The 17,008-nt window shown below is 63.9% G+C and overlaps 3 protein-coding genes across 4 annotated transcripts; 1 reads left to right on the top strand and 2 right to left on the bottom strand.

Moving 5' to 3' along the window:
* Window positions 1-128: 128 nt before the first annotated feature.
* Window positions 129-4,012, bottom strand: LOC113839998 (uncharacterized). 2 transcript variants are annotated; one of them, XM_072031948.1, is made up of 4 exons: window positions 3,497-4,012; window positions 2,966-3,410; window positions 2,743-2,838; window positions 129-915 (listed from the first exon to the last, which is right to left on the bottom strand). In XM_072031948.1, the coding sequence occupies exons 1-4, from the start codon at window positions 3,785-3,787 to the stop codon at window positions 347-349; spliced, it is 1,401 nt and encodes a 466-aa protein (XP_071888049.1). In that variant the 5' UTR covers window positions 3,788-4,012; the 3' UTR covers window positions 129-346. The 2 variants fall into 2 exon arrangements, with proteins under 2 accessions (XP_071888049.1, XP_038027446.2); XM_038171518.2 differs by having other exon boundaries at window positions 2,966-4,012.
* Window positions 4,013-4,255: 243 nt separating this feature from the next.
* ASB8 (ankyrin repeat and SOCS box containing 8) lies at window positions 4,256-7,851 on the top strand. Its single transcript, XM_072031978.1, has 3 exons — window positions 4,256-4,590; window positions 5,695-5,799; window positions 6,304-7,851. Exons 1-3 carry the CDS (start codon window positions 4,474-4,476, stop codon window positions 6,934-6,936), a joined length of 855 nt encoding a protein of 284 aa, XP_071888079.1. The 5' UTR covers window positions 4,256-4,473; the 3' UTR covers window positions 6,937-7,851.
* Window positions 7,852-8,160: 309 nt separating this feature from the next.
* Window positions 8,161-16,576, bottom strand: PFKM (phosphofructokinase, muscle). Its single transcript, XM_072031934.1, has 23 exons — window positions 16,428-16,576; window positions 15,319-15,417; window positions 14,496-14,569; window positions 14,327-14,404; window positions 13,889-14,078; window positions 13,528-13,693; window positions 13,403-13,447; window positions 13,208-13,316; window positions 12,651-12,746; window positions 12,462-12,554; window positions 12,232-12,357; window positions 11,317-11,381; window positions 11,005-11,068; window positions 10,786-10,932; window positions 10,493-10,563; window positions 10,309-10,396; window positions 10,059-10,211; window positions 9,797-9,961; window positions 9,263-9,324; window positions 9,075-9,186; window positions 8,875-8,974; window positions 8,650-8,755; window positions 8,161-8,549 (listed from the first exon to the last, which is right to left on the bottom strand). Exons 1-23 carry the CDS (start codon window positions 16,528-16,530, stop codon window positions 8,402-8,404), a joined length of 2,460 nt encoding a protein of 819 aa, XP_071888035.1. The 5' UTR covers window positions 16,531-16,576; the 3' UTR covers window positions 8,161-8,401.
* Window positions 16,577-17,008: the final 432 nt, after the last annotated feature.

Below are 17,008 nucleotides of genomic sequence, written 5' to 3'. Positions count from 1 at the left end.
CGTGTTTCTTAGGGTCCTATTTAATGTTATGGTGGCAGGGGCCGCACAAAGCAGGGTGGCAGCGGTGGGGGCCCCAAAACCCAGCCCGCACTGCCTGGGGGCGCTTGGGGAAGACGTTGGGCGAGCGATTCGGCACCGGGACCTTTTATTGATCCAGGTTGCGGCCCCGCTGCGCCTCCTCAGCCTGGCTTTTGAGGCCAGTCCTGGGGATTTTGGGTGCACCGGGGCTGGGCGCACGGGTACCACGCATCCCCAAACCCCATCCCATCCCTTACGGTCCCCATCCTGGCTGAGCATCGGCACCGGTAGCACCACCTCTCCTTGTCCCCGTGCGCCAGGGTCCCCGTCAGGCGGCGTGGAGCTTCTGGTGCCGGCGGAGCTGGGATTTATGGCGAAACCCCTCGCCGCATTCGGGGCAGCCGTGGGGCTTCTCACCGGTGTGGGTGCGCCGGTGACGGATGAGGTTGGAGGAGACGCTGAAGCGTTTGCCGCACTCCCCGCAGCGGTAGGGCTTCTCCCCGGTGTGCGTGCGCTGGTGCTGGACCAGCGCCGAGCTCTCGCTGAAACGTTTGCCGCAAGCCCCGCAGCCGTAGGGCTTCTCCCCGGTGTGGATGCGCCGGTGGGTGGCCAGGTTGGAATTTTGGCTGAAACCCTTCCCGCAGGCGCCGCAGGTGTAGGGCTTCTCGCCCGTGTGCGTCACCTGGTGCCGCGCCAGGTCCGAGCTGCGGCTGAAGCCCTTGCCGCACTCGCCGCAGATGGTGGGGCGCAAACGGCCCCCCCGCAGCCCCAAAAGCTCCTCCAGGGGTCCCAGACCCCGCGAGCCCCCCGACGCTTTGCCCCGGGGCCGGGCGGGTGCCTTCTGCCGCCGCCGCCGCATCGCCGCCGGGCACCCGGGGGTCTCGCTGCCGGGGAGGGCTGCGGGGAGAGCGGAGCCGGGCACCGGTGGGGGCGCGGGGCAGGCGGGGGGGGCACGACCCCTCTGCCCCTTCCCCATCCCTTTTGCACCCTCCTGTTTCTCCATCCCCTCCCCAGCCCTCGCCCACCTTCTCCGTCCCCTCTTCCCCTTCTCCGTCCCTCTTCCACCTCCTCCATGTCCCCCACCTCTTCCCCAGCCCCTGTCCCTACCCCAGACCTTTTCCATCTGCCCCGTCCCTTTCCCACCTTCTCCACCCTCTTGGCCCCTTCCCCACCCCCTTGACCCCTCTCCCATCCCTTTAGGCCCTTCCCATCCCCTCGGCCCCTTCCCCATCCCATTTCCACCTTCTTCACCCCTTCGGCCCCGTCATTCCCCAGCCCCTTTCCCACCTTCTCCACCCCTTTGCACCTTCCCCATCCCCTGTCCCCTTCCCCATCCCCTTTCCCCTCCCCTTGACCCCCTCCCCATCTCCTTGACCCCTTCCCCATTTTCTTGACTCCTTTCCCATCCCCTTCCCCATCCCCTTGACCCTTTTCCCATCCTCTCATCCCCTTCCCCATCCTATTTCCACCTTCTTCACCCCTTTGGCCTGGCCCCTCCATCCCCCTTCCCACCTTCACCCTTCTTTCCCCTTCCCCACCCCCTCCGTCCCCCCTTCCCCATTCCCTCTGCCCCCTCCCCACTTTGGGGACAGCGCTGGCACCCCGCTGGGCGCCCCCACCAGCCCCCTGGGGACAGGAGGCTGGAATTGGGGTGCAGACGGAGGTCTGGGGTGTGGGATGGGGACAGCGCGTCCCCAGGTGGGGACAGGCGTGGGGGTGGCACCGCCGAGGGGGACCCCAGAGCCCAAATTTCTGGAGTTGGGGTCCCGGGAAACCCCATGGGGCAGGAGCAGGGCTCCGCTGCACCCCGAGATTGGGGCGTCCCTGTGCTGTGGGGTTAGGGCACCCCCGTGCCATAGGGATGGGGTTCCCCTGTTCTGATGGGCTGGGGCATCCCCTGCACCCCAGAATTGGGACACCCCCATATGCTGGGATCAGGGCACCCCAGATTTGGGGTATCCCTGTGCCAAGGGACTGGGACACCCCCATACCCCAGATTTGGGGTATCCCCATGAAATGGGGATGGGGCATCCCCACACCCTGGGTCTGGGGCACCCCCATACCCTAGGATCAGAGCACCCCCATAACATGGGATTGGGGCACCCATGTGCCAAGGAATTGGGGCACCCCCACTGCCTGGGATCAGATTTGGGGTATCCCCATGAAATGGGGATGGGGCATCCCCACACCCCAGGTTTGGGGCACCCCCATACCCCAGATTTAGGGTATCCCTGTGCCAAGGGACTGGGACACCCCCACATCCTGAGATCGGGGCACCCCCATATCCCAGATTTGGGGTAATCCCAAGAAATGGGGACGGGGCATCCCCACACCCTGGGATCAGGACACCCCCATGCTGTGGGACTGGGACATTGCCCTATTATGGGATGGAGGCACCCCTGTTCCCCCCCCCAAATCAGGACACCCCCATATTATGGGCTGAGGGTGCCCCCCCCAGACCAGGACATCCCCCCACCCTTCGATTGAGCCACCCCAATATTATGGGATGGGGGCACCCCTGCCCCCCTTTTACCCCCCCCAACGAATCAGGACGCCCCCATATTATGGGATGGCGACACCCCCTCGCTGTAGGATCGCAGCATCCCCCCCCATCTCCCCCCAACCCCCCCGCTCCCCGCACACCCGTGCCCCCCCCCCTCAATACGGGACCATCCCCACGCTACGGGGGGGGGATTTTGGGGTCGGGGGGTGGGGGGGGCTCACCTGCGGCCGTGCCCTCGGGGGTCTCGGGGTCCCGGGGGGGGTCCCGGGCTGACGGCCCCCCCTCGGCGTCCATCACGCTCCGACGGGGAAACGCCGCTGGGGGGGGGGGAACAAGCAAACAAATGGGGTGGGCGCGGGGGGGGGGGGGGGAGACCACCGACCCCCCCCCAAAATACAACCCCAGCGGAACCGTCGCCGCCCCCCCCCCAAAATAAAGACTCACCGGGGCCTGGCGCGGGGGGGGGGCGGCAGCGGCGGGGCCTCCCGCTCGGCCCCCGCGATGGCGCAGCTCCTGCCCCCCCCTCCCTTACATCGCCCCCCCCCCAAATCAAACCCACCCGGCCGTGGGGACCGGGGGACGGGACCCCCCCAGCCGGGGAGGGGGGCGGGGACAAAGGGGGGCCCCCACCTGGGGGGTGAATGGGGGGAGATGGGACCCCCCCCCCCGGGTAGGATGGAGGGGGGGGGTGCAGGGGGCGCTGGGGGGGGTTCTGCACCCACCCCCCCCCCGGTGTCTGCAGCTGGATGGGGCTGGTGGGGGTGTCCCAGTGCATCCCAGTGCCTCCCAGTACATCCAGTGTGTCCCAGTACGTCCAGTGCCCCCAGTGCTTTCCAGTACATCCAGTGCATCCCAGTGCCTCCCAGTATATCCAGTGTGTCCCAGTGCACCCAGTGCCTCCCAGTACATCCAGCGTGTCCCAGTGTGTTCCAGTACATCCAGTGCTTTCCAGTACATCCGGCGTGTCCCAGTGCATCCCAGTAAACTCAGTGCCTCCCAGTAAGTCCCAGTGCCTCCCAGTGAGTCCCAGTGCCTCCCAGCATCCCCAGTATATCCAGTGCCTCCCAGCACATCCCAGTGTGTCCCAGTACATCCCAGTGCCCCCAGTGCCTCGAGCATGTCCCAGTATATCCCAGTGCCCCCAGTACATCCTAGTGCCCCCAGTATGTCCCAGTACATCCCAGTGCCCCCCAGTGCCCCCAGCATATCCCAGTATATCCCAGTGCTCCCTGTACATCCCAGTGCCCCCAGTATGTCCCAGTACATCCCAGTGCCCCCCAGTGCCCCCAGCACATCCCAGTGCCTCCCAGTACATCCCAGTTCTCCCAGCACATCCCAGTGCCCTCAGCACCTCCCAGTACATCCCAGTGCCCCCAGTATATCCCAGTACATCCCAGTATATCCCAGCACATCCCAGTGCCCCGCAGCCCGGGGGTGGGGGGGCTCCTCCCGCCCCCCTCCCCGTTCCCCCCCCCCCTCCCGGTCCCATCCCAGCGCCCCCGCCCCCCCCGAACCCCCCAGCCGGGGCCCCGGCGCCCCGAGCCGAGCCCGGCGGCAGCGGATTGGCTGAGAGCCGCCGTGAGGGCGGGGCTTACCCTCCTCCGAGCTTACCGATTGGTTAAAAGCGCCGCGCCCGCTGAGAGGGCGGGGCTTCCGGGAGGGCTCCGCGCGCTGATTGGCGGAGAGGCGAGCGGGGTGAGGCCGGTGAGTCCTCCGCGCATGCGCCGCCTCCGCTTTCCACTTCCGGGTGGCGGCGGCCGCTTCCGCCTCCCGGTGGGCCTGCGGCGGCGGCGGCGGCGGCGCCGGTTCCGGGCCTGGGCCTGGGCCTGGGCCCCGCCCCCCTCCGGCCTCCTCCTCCTCCCCCTCCTCGGGGCCCGGCCGGGTCCAGCGGCGGGGTCCCGGTGTCCCGGTGCTCCCGGTCCCGGTGCCCCCGGTGCTCCCGGTGCCGCAGGATGTGGTACATCATGCAGAGCGTGCAGAGCAAGTACTCGCTGTCCGAGCGCCTCATCCGCACCATCGCCGCCATCCGCTCCTTCCCCCGGGATAACGTGGAGGACCTCATCGGGCGGGTGAGCACCGGGGGGGGGGGGGAACCGGGGCCTCCATCCCCCGGGGGTGCCCCGTTAATGACAGGTGCTAATTAGGGACACCCCGTTAGTGTCAGGCACTAATTAGGGGTGCCCTGTTAATTCCAGGCACCGCTTGGAGGTGCCCCGTTAACGACTGGCGCTGATTAGGGGCACACCGTTAATTCCAGGCACCGCTTGGGGGAGCCCTGTTAATGACAGGCACCCATTAGGGGCACCCCGTTAATTAACAGCACCAATTAGGGATGCCCCGTTAGTGACAGATGCTGCTTGGGAGCATCCAATTAATGATGAGCACTGATTAGGGGCACCCCATTAATTCCAGGCACTTGTTGGGGGTGCCCCATTAATGACAAGCACCAATTTAGGGGTGTCCCGCTAATGACAGGCACTGATTAGGGGCACCCCGTTAATGAAAGGCACCCATTAGGGGCACCCCGTTAATGATGGGCGCTGATTGGGGATGCCCCGTTAATTACAGGCACTGGCTGGGGGTCCCCTGTTAATGACAGGTGCCAATTTGGGGGTGCCCCATTAATGGCGGGCGCTGGTTGGGGGCACTCTCTTAATGACAGACACTGATTAGGGGTGCTCTGTTAATGACAGGCACTGATTGGAGGCGCCCCATTAATTCCAGGCCCTGATTAGGGGCACTCCGTTAATTCCAGACACTGGTTGGGAGCACCCCATTAATGATGGCTGCTAATTAGAGGTGCCCTGTTACTGACAGGCAATGGTTGGAGGCGCCCCGTTAATGATGGGTGCCAATTAGGGGTGCCCCCCCGTTAATTCCAGGCACTGGTTGGGGATGCCCTGTTAATGATGGACATTGATTAGGGGTGCCCTGTTAATGACAAACACCAATTAGGGGTGCCCTGTTAATGACGGGCACCAATTAGGGGCACCCCATTAATTCCAGGCACTGATTGGAGGTTCCCCGTTAATTCCAGGCACTTGTTGAGAGCACCCTATTAACGATGGGTGCCAATTTAGGGACACCCCGTTAATTCCAGACTCTGGCTGGGGGCACCCCATTAATTACTGGTAACTAATCACCACCCCATTAACGACTCCGTGTCCCCGTAGGGCGCCGACGTGAACGGGATGCACGGCACCCTGAAGCCGCTGCACTGCGCCTGCATGGTGGCCGACGCCGACTGCGTGGAGCTGCTGCTGCAGAAGGGAGCGGAGGTAACGGCGCCTTTGGGGTGGTGCCGACCCCGGTACCGGCTGCCCTGCCCCTTTTTGGGGCAAAACGGCCCCGGTACCGGCTGCCCTGCCCCTTTTTGGGGCAAAACGGCCCCGGTACCGGCTGCCCTGCCCCTTTTTGGGGCAAAATGGCCCCGGTACCAGCTGCCCTGCCCCTTTTTGGGGCAAAACTGCCCCGGTACCGGCTGCTCTGCCCCTTTTTTGGGCAAAACGGCCCCGGTACCGGCGGCTCTGCCCCTTTTTGGGGCAAAACGGCCCCAGTACCGGCTGCTCTGCCCCTTTTTGGGGCATTTTGAGGGAGCAGGGAGGGATTTTTTTTAACACCTCGGTGTTTTTGGCTGAGATTTTGCTGGTTTGGGATGGGAAGGGCGAAACCTGAAGGGCCACCAAACACCGCCTGGTTTTTATGGGGGAACCTCTTGCCGCCCCCACCCCCTGCCCCTCATTTTTTCACCCCATTTCCCTCCCGCCCTTTCCTCCCCGCAGGTCAATGCCCTGGACGGCTACAACCGCACGGCGCTGCACTACGCGGCCGAGAAGGACGAGACGTGCGTGGAGATCCTGCTGGAGTACGGGGCCGACCCCAACGCCCTGGATGGCAACAAGGACACCCCGCTGCACTGGGCCGCCTTCAAGAACATGGCCGAGTGCGCCCGCTCGCTGCTGGAGAACGGCGCCCTGGTCAACGCCCGCGACTACAACGACGACACGCCGCTCAGCTGGGCGGCCATGAAGGGCAACCTGGAGAGCGTCAGCGTCCTGCTCGACTTCGGGGCCGAGGTGCGGGTGGTCAACCTGAAGGGGCAGACCCCCATCTCGCGCCTGGTGGCCCTGCTGGTGCGGGGACTGGGCACGGAGCGCGAGGATTCCTGCTTCGACCTCCTGCACCGCGCCATCGGACACTTCGAGCTGCGCAAAAACGGCAGCATGCCCTGGGAGGTGACCAGGGACCAGCAGCTCTGCCAAAAGCTCACCCTGCTCTGCTCGGCCCCCGGCACGCTGCAGACGCTCTCGCGTTACGCCGTGCGCCGCAGCCTGGGCGTTCGTTTCCTGCCCGAGGCCGTGGAGCAGCTGCCCCTGCCCACCTGCCTGAAGGAGTACGTGCTGCTCCTCAGCTAGGCACCCGGAGCAGCGATTTGAGCACCCGTGGGTGCTGGGTGAGCAGCGGGGAGGACGCTCCGGAAGGCTCCGTGCTCCTCTCTGCCACGCTTGCTCCTGCGCTGCGTTTTCAGCCAGGCGAGGAAGCTCGAGCCTCCCTCTAACAGATGGCGAAGCCGTTGCGGCCGCTGGATTAACCCGGTCCTTCTTTTGGTGTTTTTTTTTTGTTGTTTTTTGTTCTGTGGTGGGCAAAGCGAGGCTTTCCGGGTGGAAGCTCCCCCTTGGGAAGGACTCGAGGTGCTGCAGGGCCCGGTGGGCGACCACACGCCTCGAGCCCGCAGCCCCGTGGGGCGAGCACCCTCCTCACCGCGCACAGCACCCGGGGCGCCCTCTGGGCACCCGGGGCAGCTTCGTTCACCCCCGTCCCCCTGAGTTTTAAGACGTAACGGCGTGTTAGGGGCAGAAGGAGGGGAGCTCGAGGTTATGCAGGACCCACAGGAGTGAGAACTCTTCGTGGGGCGCAAGGCCAGCGAGGGGAGGAGACGCCCCGACCAGGGCCTGGTGTCCCTGTGTCACCGGGGCCCAGCACTCGCTGCTCTCCCCCCAGAAATTTGGCCACAATTCCTGCAAAAGAAGAAAACATTTCCCTGCCGTCCAGAATGGCTCTGTTCCGGGCACCAAACGCTCCCGGGCAGGAGGCTTTGGCTCCCCTCTGCCATCAGAGCTCCCGGTTTGGTTCTGCGCTGCCTCCTCCCCGCCTCCTGCCTGGTTTTATTTGTGTGTGTTTGTACCGTGGAGGCGCTGGCAGCAGCTCCCCGGGTCGCTGCCTCTCGCTCCCGATGGTGGGCGAGGGGCAAAACCCCCCCGGAGCCGCTGCCCGCGCCCAGCCCACCGCGTCCCCAGCTTGTGTGTACAGAAATAAACGGCTCCTCGCAAGGCCTGGAGGAGGTTTGTGTCGATGGCCGGGGGGGTTAGGGGGGTGCCCTGCTCTCCTCGGGGGATTTCCTGGGGTGGGGCACAGTTTTGGCACCACCTTGGCAGCCAGGGATCCTCCGGGAGAGCTGCAACGGGCACCTGGGGTGGGGTAAGGAAGGTAAAGCTGGGTGCTGGCTGCAATGGGAGAAACGTGGGGGGAAAAAAGAAGATTTTAGTGCTTTAATTCCTTGCACCATGCTGGGAACACAGCTGTGGGGTCGAGCAAGGGGTGGGAGCCACGAGGGAGCCGCGTTTCCCTCCGCACACGGGTGAGTTTGCCGCCGCCGTGAGCGGTGCCAGTTTTATTGAAGCGTCTTAATTGGGAATTCAGAACTAAAGAGCTGCCCGTGGGGCACTGGGGACACAGCCCTCGCTCTCCCCGCCGCTGGGGAAGCGCCGCTCTGCTCACAAAGCCCACGAAACACCCCCGGGCCGGGTCTCACCCAGCCCGAATTTACCCCGAGGATGCCCCCCCCAACCGGGAAAGCTGCGCGGGGCCCCCGGTCGCCCCTCAGATGTTGGATTCGAGGGAGATCCTCTTCTGCCGGACGTGCTCCATGTGCGCCTTCTCCGAGGTGTCCAGCTCGATGTTGTACTTGGCCAGGATCTTCAGGATGGGGCGCAGCTTCAGCCACCACTGCTCCTTGGGGATGCGGTGCCTGCGAGGGGGGAGAGGGCAGCGTGAACCCCCGGCTGCGCTCCCAGCCTTCCTCCTCCTCCTCCTCCCCGGCCCCGGGGGGGTGTAGGGGGGGCACCTACTCGAAATCTGTCTGCTCCTTGAGCTCGGTGATGGGCTGGAAGACGAGGCTGCGCTTACGCATGCCCAGCAGGCAGGCTGAGTCGGCCGTGTTGGCGAAGATGCGACCTGCAAGGAGGGGCAGCAGCAGCCTCAGCGCCTCGCCCCCCTCCCCGAGACCCCCAAGCACGTGTGCGGGGGGGGGTTTGGTTTATTTCTGATCCCCGCGACCCCCCCTCAGGACCCACCGTGCCGGGAGCACTCCTTGATCTTCCCAGTGATCCAAGCCACCGCCTTAGCACCCATTTTAGTGCCGAAATTCCTGTCAAAGGGGGTCGGGGTGCCGCCCTGCGGGACAAACGGCACCGGGTGATGGGGCAGAGCAGGGAGAGCTGCATCCCGGGGGGGCTCCAGCCCCTCGCGGGGGGGGTTTGGGGCACAGCCGTACCTGCTGCATGTGCCCCAGCACGTTCTTGCGGCAGTCGAAGATGCCCTTCCCCTCCTCGGAGTAGAGGTTGTAGATGAAGTCGGTGGTGTAGTTCTCGTTGCAGCGCTCGTTCCTGCATGAGGAGATGAGGCCGGGCTCGAGGGGGGGGCATCTCGAAGGCATGGGGCCCCCCCCGGCCTCGTCCTTACCTGAGCACCAGCCCCCGCTTCACTGTCGTCTTCATTTTTTCGGTTAAATGCTCCACGTTGATCTGGGGGGGTGAGGAAAAGCCGGGTGGGATGTGGGTGTTGGAAGCACGGGGGGGGGATTAATGGGGTGGCCCTGTCCCTGCGGTGGTGCTTGGCTGGGGAGGGGGTGTGAGCAGGGATGAAGGCAGCCCCCAGCCCTAAAACGGGGCTCAGTTTGGGGGGACACAAGAATTGGTAAATGCAGCCCCCACCCCTAAAATGAGGCTCAATTTGGGGGGGACACAGGCAGGGATCGAGGCAGCCCCCACCCTGAAAATGGGGCTCAGATTGGGGGGGATGTGAGCAAGTATAAATGCAGCCCCCACCCCTAAAATGGCAATCAATTTGGGGGGGGATACACAGGGATCGAGGCAGCCCCCACCCCTCCAACCAGGCTCCATTTGGGGCACACCAAGAGGACGAACACAGCCCTGGCCCCTCCGCGGTGCCCTGGGGATGGGAGGGGGGTGCTGTGTGCTGGGGGGGGGCCCCCACCTGCAGATCACGGATGTTGAAGTGCTCCTCGTAGATGTAGGCGGCGTCGGCGCCCCCCGCCAGCCCCGCCAGCGTGGCCAGGTAGCCACAGTAGCCGCCCATGGTCTCGATGATGAACACGCGCCGCTTGGTGCCCGCCGCCGACTGCTTGATGCGGTCGCAGGTCTGCAGGGCAGCAAGAAAACATTTCCAGGGTGGGGGCGGCGTCTAATTAACGGGGCGACTAATTAACGGGGGGAAGCGGGGGGGCTGGGTGCCGCACCGTGGTGATGGTGTTGAGGGCGGTGTCGGCGCCGATGCTGAAGTCGGAGCCGGGGACGTTGTTGGAGACGGTGGCGGGGATGACGCAGAGCGGGATGCAGAGCTCCTCGAACTTGGCCCTGCCCTCCATCATCTCCAGGCTGCCCGTGAAGGCCTTGGGAAGGTTTTTTTTTTGGGGGGGGGCAGCCAAAAATGAGGGCACAGGCGCCAGGAGCTGCCCCCCACCCTTGTCCCACTGCTGCCCCGCTCACCTCGAAGCCCCCGATGATGATCAGCCCGTGGATGCCGAAGCTGCTGATGTTGGCGCTGATTTCCTCGAAGTATTTCTTGGGCAAGGTCCTGGCCGAAGCATGGTGGAGGGGGGGGGGGAGTAAAACCTCCGGGGGTGGGCTTTGCCCGGGCCCCCACACCCGGGTTTGCGCGGGGCGGCGTTACCTCTTCGTCCCCAGCTTGGAGCCACCCAGCCCCGTCCAGCCGCCGACCCTCTCCCAGCTGATCTCTTCCACCTGGGGGGGGAAGCCAAACACAAAAATTGGGGGGCGGGGAGGGGGGAGAAGAAGGAAGAGGAGAGTTTTGGGGCGCACCGACCTCACCGTGCAGGTCGGGCATCAATATTGGGGTACACCCGAGCAAGGCTGCAAGGGGAGCCCCACCCCTGGGGGCTGCAGGTTTGGGGGCTGCACCCTTCCCCCGTGCACCCCCTTTCCCCCCCCCATTTCCTCACCCACCTTCCCAAAAGCGAGCCCCTCGAAGCCGTCGTGCACCGCCAGCATGCGGTGCCCGTGGATGAGGCCGATCCTCACGGTGGAGCGCACGGCCGCGTTCATGCCGGCGGCCGGGGCGCCCACGTTGAGCACGGCCAGCGTGTAGCCGCTCTGGGGGGGGGCGAGGAGATGGTTTTAGGGGGGTTCGGGGTGCCCCCCGTCGCCCCCTCCTCAATGCCTCACCTTGGTGGAGGGCGGGCGGATGTGCGCCAGCAGCTTGTACACGTTCCAGTTGTTTTGGAAACTCCTGCAAAAAGAAAAAGAAAATAATGAAATAATGGCATGAAATAGTGAAATGGAATGAAATAAAATGAAATGAAATAAATTAAAATGAAATAAAATAAAATAAAATGAAAAATAAAATAAAATGAAAAATAAAAATAAAATAAAATAAAATAAAATAAAATAAAATAGGGAGAGTTGAGGGAGCGTTGGGGATGGGCAGAGCCCCACGAGGGATGTGCTCTGGGGGCTGTGGGTGCTGTGGGTGCTCACCGGCCCCGCAGCTTCAGGGCATCGTCGAAGCGCTTCTCGTTCATTGCCGTCGTCACATCTTTGGTCTGCGGGGAGCAGAGACGGGCAGGTTTGTGCCGTGCCCATTAGGTTTGTGCCATGCTGATGGGTTTGTGCCACGCTGGCTGGGTTTTGTGTCACATTGGATGAGTTTTGCATCGTGCCGGCCGAGTTTGCACCACGCGGGATGGTTTTGCATCACTCTGGCCAGATTTTCACAGCACTGGCTAGGTTTGCACCATGCCAGGGACAGGTTTGCGCTGCGCCAGGGATGGTTTTGCCCCATACCAGATGGGTTTGCACTCTGCTGGATGTTTTTACCCCATACCAGATGGGCTTGCACTGTGCAAGACATTTTTACCCCATACCAGATGGGTTTGCACCATGCCAGGGGTGGGTTTTGCACCATGCCAGATGCGTTTGCACCGTGCCAGGGATGGTTTTGTACCATACCAGATGGGTTTGCATTGTGCTGGATGTTTTTGTCCCATACCAGATGAGTTTGCACTGTGCCAGGGATGGTTTTGTACCATACCATGTAGGTTTGCATTGTGCTGGATGTTTTTGTCCCATACCAGATGAGTTTGCACTGTGCCAGGGATGTTTTGGCACCATGCCAAATGGGTTTGCACCGTGCTGGATGTTTTTACCCCATACCAGACGGATTTGCGCCATGCCAGGGGTTGTTTTGCACCATGCTGGTCAGTTTTTGTCCCATACCAGATGGATTTCCACTGCACCAGCCAGTTTGCAGCGCACCCAGCTGGGTTTGCACCACGCCAGCCAGGCCTGCAGCACACTGCACGACTGCGCACCGCACGTGGGGGGTTTGCACCGTGCTGGGTGGGTTCGCACGGCAGCAGCCCGAGCTGTTCCGTGTCCCTGCCCCACACTCACCACCTGCACGCACTCCATCAGGGGCAGGCGCACAGCCTGGTTGCCCGAGAGGCTGACGACGCAGGCAGGGGTCTCGGGGGTGGCCTCCAGCAGGGCCATGACGGCTTCCACGCCCATGCGGCTGCCCTGGGGGGACAGGGACAGGTTTTGGGACAGGGTTGGGGATGGGGACGTCACCACGGCCCCGCTCAGCTGGGACTGGCACAGGACGGGGGGACGGAGCCACCTACCAGGACACGGTCGAAGGCGGAGGGCGTCCCGCCGCGCTGCACGTGGCCCAGGATGGTGACCCGGGTGTCATAGCCCAAACGTTTCACCACCAGCTGCAAGACGGAGGGTTTGGCTCAGGGATGGGGTGCCCAGACCCCCCCCCGAACCAAAAATGGGGGCGGAAATGGGGCTCCTGCCATCCCGCTTACGTTTTTGATGTCGTCGGAGGTGATGGGCTTGCCGTGCTTGTCGATGGCGCCCTCGGCCACGATGATGATGTTCAGCCTCGAGCCGCCCAGGCGGGTCTGGGGGAGAGGGGGAGGTGAGGAGGGGGACAGGAAGGGGGACGGGGACATGGAGCAGGGTGGGGACAGAGATGGGGGAGAAATAGGGATGGGAACGGGGAGGGGGGACAAGGACAGGAACGGGGATGGGATGGGGACAGGAATAGGGACAAGGATGGGGGTGGGGATGGAGACAGAAACAGAGATGGGATGGGGACAAAATAATGATGGGGATGGGGACAGGAACAGGGATGGGATGGGATGGGGACAAGGATGGGGACCGAACAGGGACAGGGACGGAGATGGGGACAAAACGGATGGGGTTGGAGATAGGGACAAGGATAAAACAGGGATGGGGATGGGGACAAGGACGGGAAAAGGTATGGAATGGGATCAAGGATGGGGACAGGGATGGGGATAGGGACAAGGACAGGGATGGGGTCAGGGACAGGCAGGTGGCACCCCCCCAGAGCCCACCCTACCTCCGTCAGCCTCCGGCACAAGTGGTCCTCCCAGTCATCCTCGGGGGGGGACTCGGGGATGAAGACCCAGTCGGCGCCGCAGGCCAGGGAGGTGATGAGAGCCAGGTAGCTGCGGGGGCAGAAAAAGAGGCCGTTTGGGGCATTTTCCCCGTTTTTCATCAGGATCCAGCTCCCGGAGGCAGCGTGGGGACGTACCCGCAGTGCCGACCCATCACTTCCAGCACGAACGTCCGCTGGTGGCTGCGAGAGACGCGGGGCCAAGTTACACCACGGGGAAATAGGGGGGACCTGGGTATGGGACGGGGCCGTCCCCGTGTCACCTCTGGGCCGTGGTGGTGATGGCGTCCACGATCTCCATGATGCGGTGCAGCGCCGAGTCGGTGCCGATGGTCATGTCGGTGCCGCAGAAATCGTTGTCGATGGAGCCCACCATGCCCACGATGTTCAGGTAGCTCGACTTCTTCGCCTCCTCCGCCGTGATCCCCCCTAAAAAAAAAAAAAGGGGGTGGCGGGGGTGTGGGGCAACACCCCCCCTTCCCGCTGCTTCCCCCTACCCATTTGGGGCAAAACTGCCCAAATCCTGGTGTGGCGAAAACCACATTTTTGTGCCAAACGCGTTTAAAGCAAGGTGCTGAAAGCCCAACAGGGGGAAATTTATTTTTTTTTGGGGGGGGGGCGTACCTGTTTTCAGCAGCTCGGCCAGGAGGCTGCTCCACTCGGCACGGAAGGTGTCGGCGCCGGTGAGGCTGCCATCGCCGCCGATGACGCAGAGGTTGGTGATGCCGCGCTTCACCAGGTTGCGGGCGGCTTTCAGGCGCCCCTCACGCGTCCGGAAATCCTGGCACCGGGCGCTGCCGATGACCGTGCCGCCCTGGGGGGCACCCACCCCCCCAAAAAAAAAAAAAAAAAAGGATTAATCGTCCTTAAAAACAGGCAGCGGCACCCCGAAAACGGGCGCCGTGCTCCCCGCCGTGCGGGTGCCAGCGGGAGGCTCCGGTTTCGGGTTATTTTCGGGCTCGGCCCTTCGCCCCCGTGGCGTTGGGTTACAGCTGAGAAGGTCAAGGGGGGGGCAAAACCGTGTCCCCCCCCCCCCCCAGTGTCCCCCGCTTCCCGGCTCACCAGCTGCAGCATCATGGAGACGCTCTCCCAGGTGGCCTCCTTGATGTTGTCCCCGCCGTCCACCAGCCCCTGGTAGCCCTGCAAAATTTTGGGGGGGGGGAAGCGGCGGTGATTTGGGGTCCCCGTGGGGGTTTGGGGGGGGTAAAATTGGGGCGGGGGGGGCACCAACCTCGTGCACGAAGTAGACTTTGGCACCCGTGTAAATGCCCACGCGCACCACGGCGCGGACGGCCGCGTTCATGCCTGCGGGGAGAGGAGAGTCCCCAAATCCGGGGCTGGGGGGGGGCCCTAAAGCCATCCCCGTGTCCCCCCCCCGCCCCCAGCCCTAATCTCGCAAAGCTCCCTGTTTGTTTTCCTCGCCCCCCCCCCGGCCCCGCAGCTGCGGGTTATTTTTGCCCCGCTGACATTTAGCGGCACCGGGGCCGCGTGACGCCGGTGTTGGGGACAGCTGGTGGCACGCCGCGGTGGCGCTGAGGCAAAGCAGAGCCCCCGGCCTGGATGAGGGCCCCTTCGAGGGCAGACAGCAAAATTGGGCTCAATTTGAGCGGTTTTGGGCCATCCCGCTGCCCAAAACCCTCAGGTTTTGGCTGTTTTGGCTTCCTTCCCTCGGCCACCCCGCGCTGCGTGTCCCCGGTTTGGGGACCTCAGGGACATCCCCGCCAGGGCTGCTGGCAGCACCGGGGTGATCGCGTCCCCGTGCGGGGCAATTAGCAAAAATTCCTATAATTTACACCAAATCGGGACTGGAAATTGTCATCGCAAACCATTCTTGGCGGTCGTTACCGCGTCACCCCCAAGCTCCAAACCCTCCTGTCCCCCCCCAGCCCGCGGGGACCCCCCCAAAAACCACCTGGGGGACACAACAAGCAACGAGTCCCAAGAGCCAGGCGCATGCAAGCCCCGTTTTATCCCATTTTGCCCCATTTTAGCCTGTTTTATCCCCAAACAGCCCAACCAGGGTGGGTTTTTGGGGGGTCCCATCCCATCCTTACCCTGCGCGTCCCCCCCGGAGGTGAGGACGGCGATGGCTTTGCCGGCGCCCAGGTTCTCCGTGTGCACGCAGGCCTTCGGCGGCTGCGCCATCTTCTTGGCTGAAAAAAGAGGGAAATTGGGAAAAAAAACAAACTTTTGGGGGCTGTGTGGGGGGGGGCTCGGTGGCGGCGGAGAGGCACCGAGCGCGGCCCCGGTGTCACGCGGCGAAGTGACAGCGAGCCCCGCGTCAGCCCCTAAATCGGGCACCGGGAGGGAGGGGCGGCCCCGGGGGTGGCACTGGGGGGGGGGGGACGTGGCACTGGGTTGTCCCCAACCCCCCCCCCCCGCCCCCCCGGTGCCACCTCTGGGGTTGTTTTGATGCAAAATGGCAAAATGTTTTTTTTTGTTTTTGTTTTTTTTCCTGCAGCCTGGTGTAAAAATGGGGAGGTTTGGGGGGAAACTGAGGCGTGGGGGGGGTCTGGGGGCCTAGGGGGGGGCGTTGTGTCCCAGGGGAGGGGTCCTGCTGGTCCCAGGCTCTGTTCCTTTACTGGTCCCTGGCTGCCCTCCTTACTGGTCCCAGTCTCTATTCCCTGCTGACCCCAGTTTGACCTCCTTCATTGTCCCAGTCTCTGTTCCCTTACTGGTCCCAGTCCCTGTTCCCTTACTGGTCCCAGTCCCTGTTCCCTCACTGGTCCCAGTCCCTGTCCCTGACTGGTCCCAGTCCCTGTTCCTCACTGGTCCCAGTCCCTGTCCCTCACTGGTCCCAGTCCCTGTTCCTCACTGGTCCCAGTCCCTGTTCCCTTACTGGTCCCAGTCCCTGTCCCTCACTGGCCCCAGTCCCTGTTCCCTTACTGGTCCCAGTCCCTGTTCCCTCACTGGTCCCAGTCCCTGTCCCTTACTGGTCCCAGTCCCTGTCCCTCACTAGTCCCAGTCCCTGTTCCCTTACTGGTCCCATGCTCTGTTCCCTTACTGGTCCCAGTCCCTGTCCCTCACTGGTCCCAGTCCCTGTCCCTCACTGGTCCCAGTCCCTGTTCCCTCACTGGTCCCAGTCCCTGTTCCCTTACTGGTCCCAGTCCCTGTTCCCTTACTGGTCCCAGTCCCTGTCCCTCACTGGTCCCAGGGCTCTGACCTGGCGGCAGGAGGGTGAGGAGGACGAGGAGGGCAGCGAGGCCGAGCGCAGCCGAGGCCAGGAGCCGGGCGGCCTCGGGGGAGAGCTCGGGGAGAGCCCCCATGGCCCAGGGGGGTCGGCGGTGAGGGGATCCCCGGTAACGGGATCACCGGTAACGGGATCACCGGTAACGGGATCGGCTGTAACGGGATCGCCCCCGGGGATCGGCCACGGGGACCGCCTGTCATGGGATCGGCTGTAACGGGATCGGTTATAATGGGATCGGCTGTAATGGGATCGGCTGCAAGGGGATCTCCCGCAGGGGGGGAATTTGGAACGGGATCGGCCGTGTGATTCCCCCCCCCACCCCGTAGGGTGACGCTGCTCCACAGGGGGCTCTCCCATAGGGTGCTCACCCCCCTCCACACCCCCCCCCCAGACCCCCACTGGCTGCCCCCTATGGACCCCCACAGACCCCCATTGGCCTCCCCCTATGGATTCCACCCTCTAGGCCCCCCCCCCCCCCCAATAAGCCCCCACTGGCCGCCCCTATGGCCCCCCTATGCCCTCCCCCCCCAGATACCCCCTCCCCATAGGCCCCC

The sequence above is a fragment of the Anas platyrhynchos genome, chromosome 34 (assembly GCF_047663525.1).
Source record: "Anas platyrhynchos isolate ZD024472 breed Pekin duck chromosome 34, IASCAAS_PekinDuck_T2T, whole genome shotgun sequence".
NCBI classification, from domain to species: Eukaryota; Metazoa; Chordata; class Aves; order Anseriformes; family Anatidae; genus Anas; species Anas platyrhynchos.
Note: the sequence above shows the minus strand (reverse complement) of the source record. Positions and strands in the feature narration are given on the sequence as shown.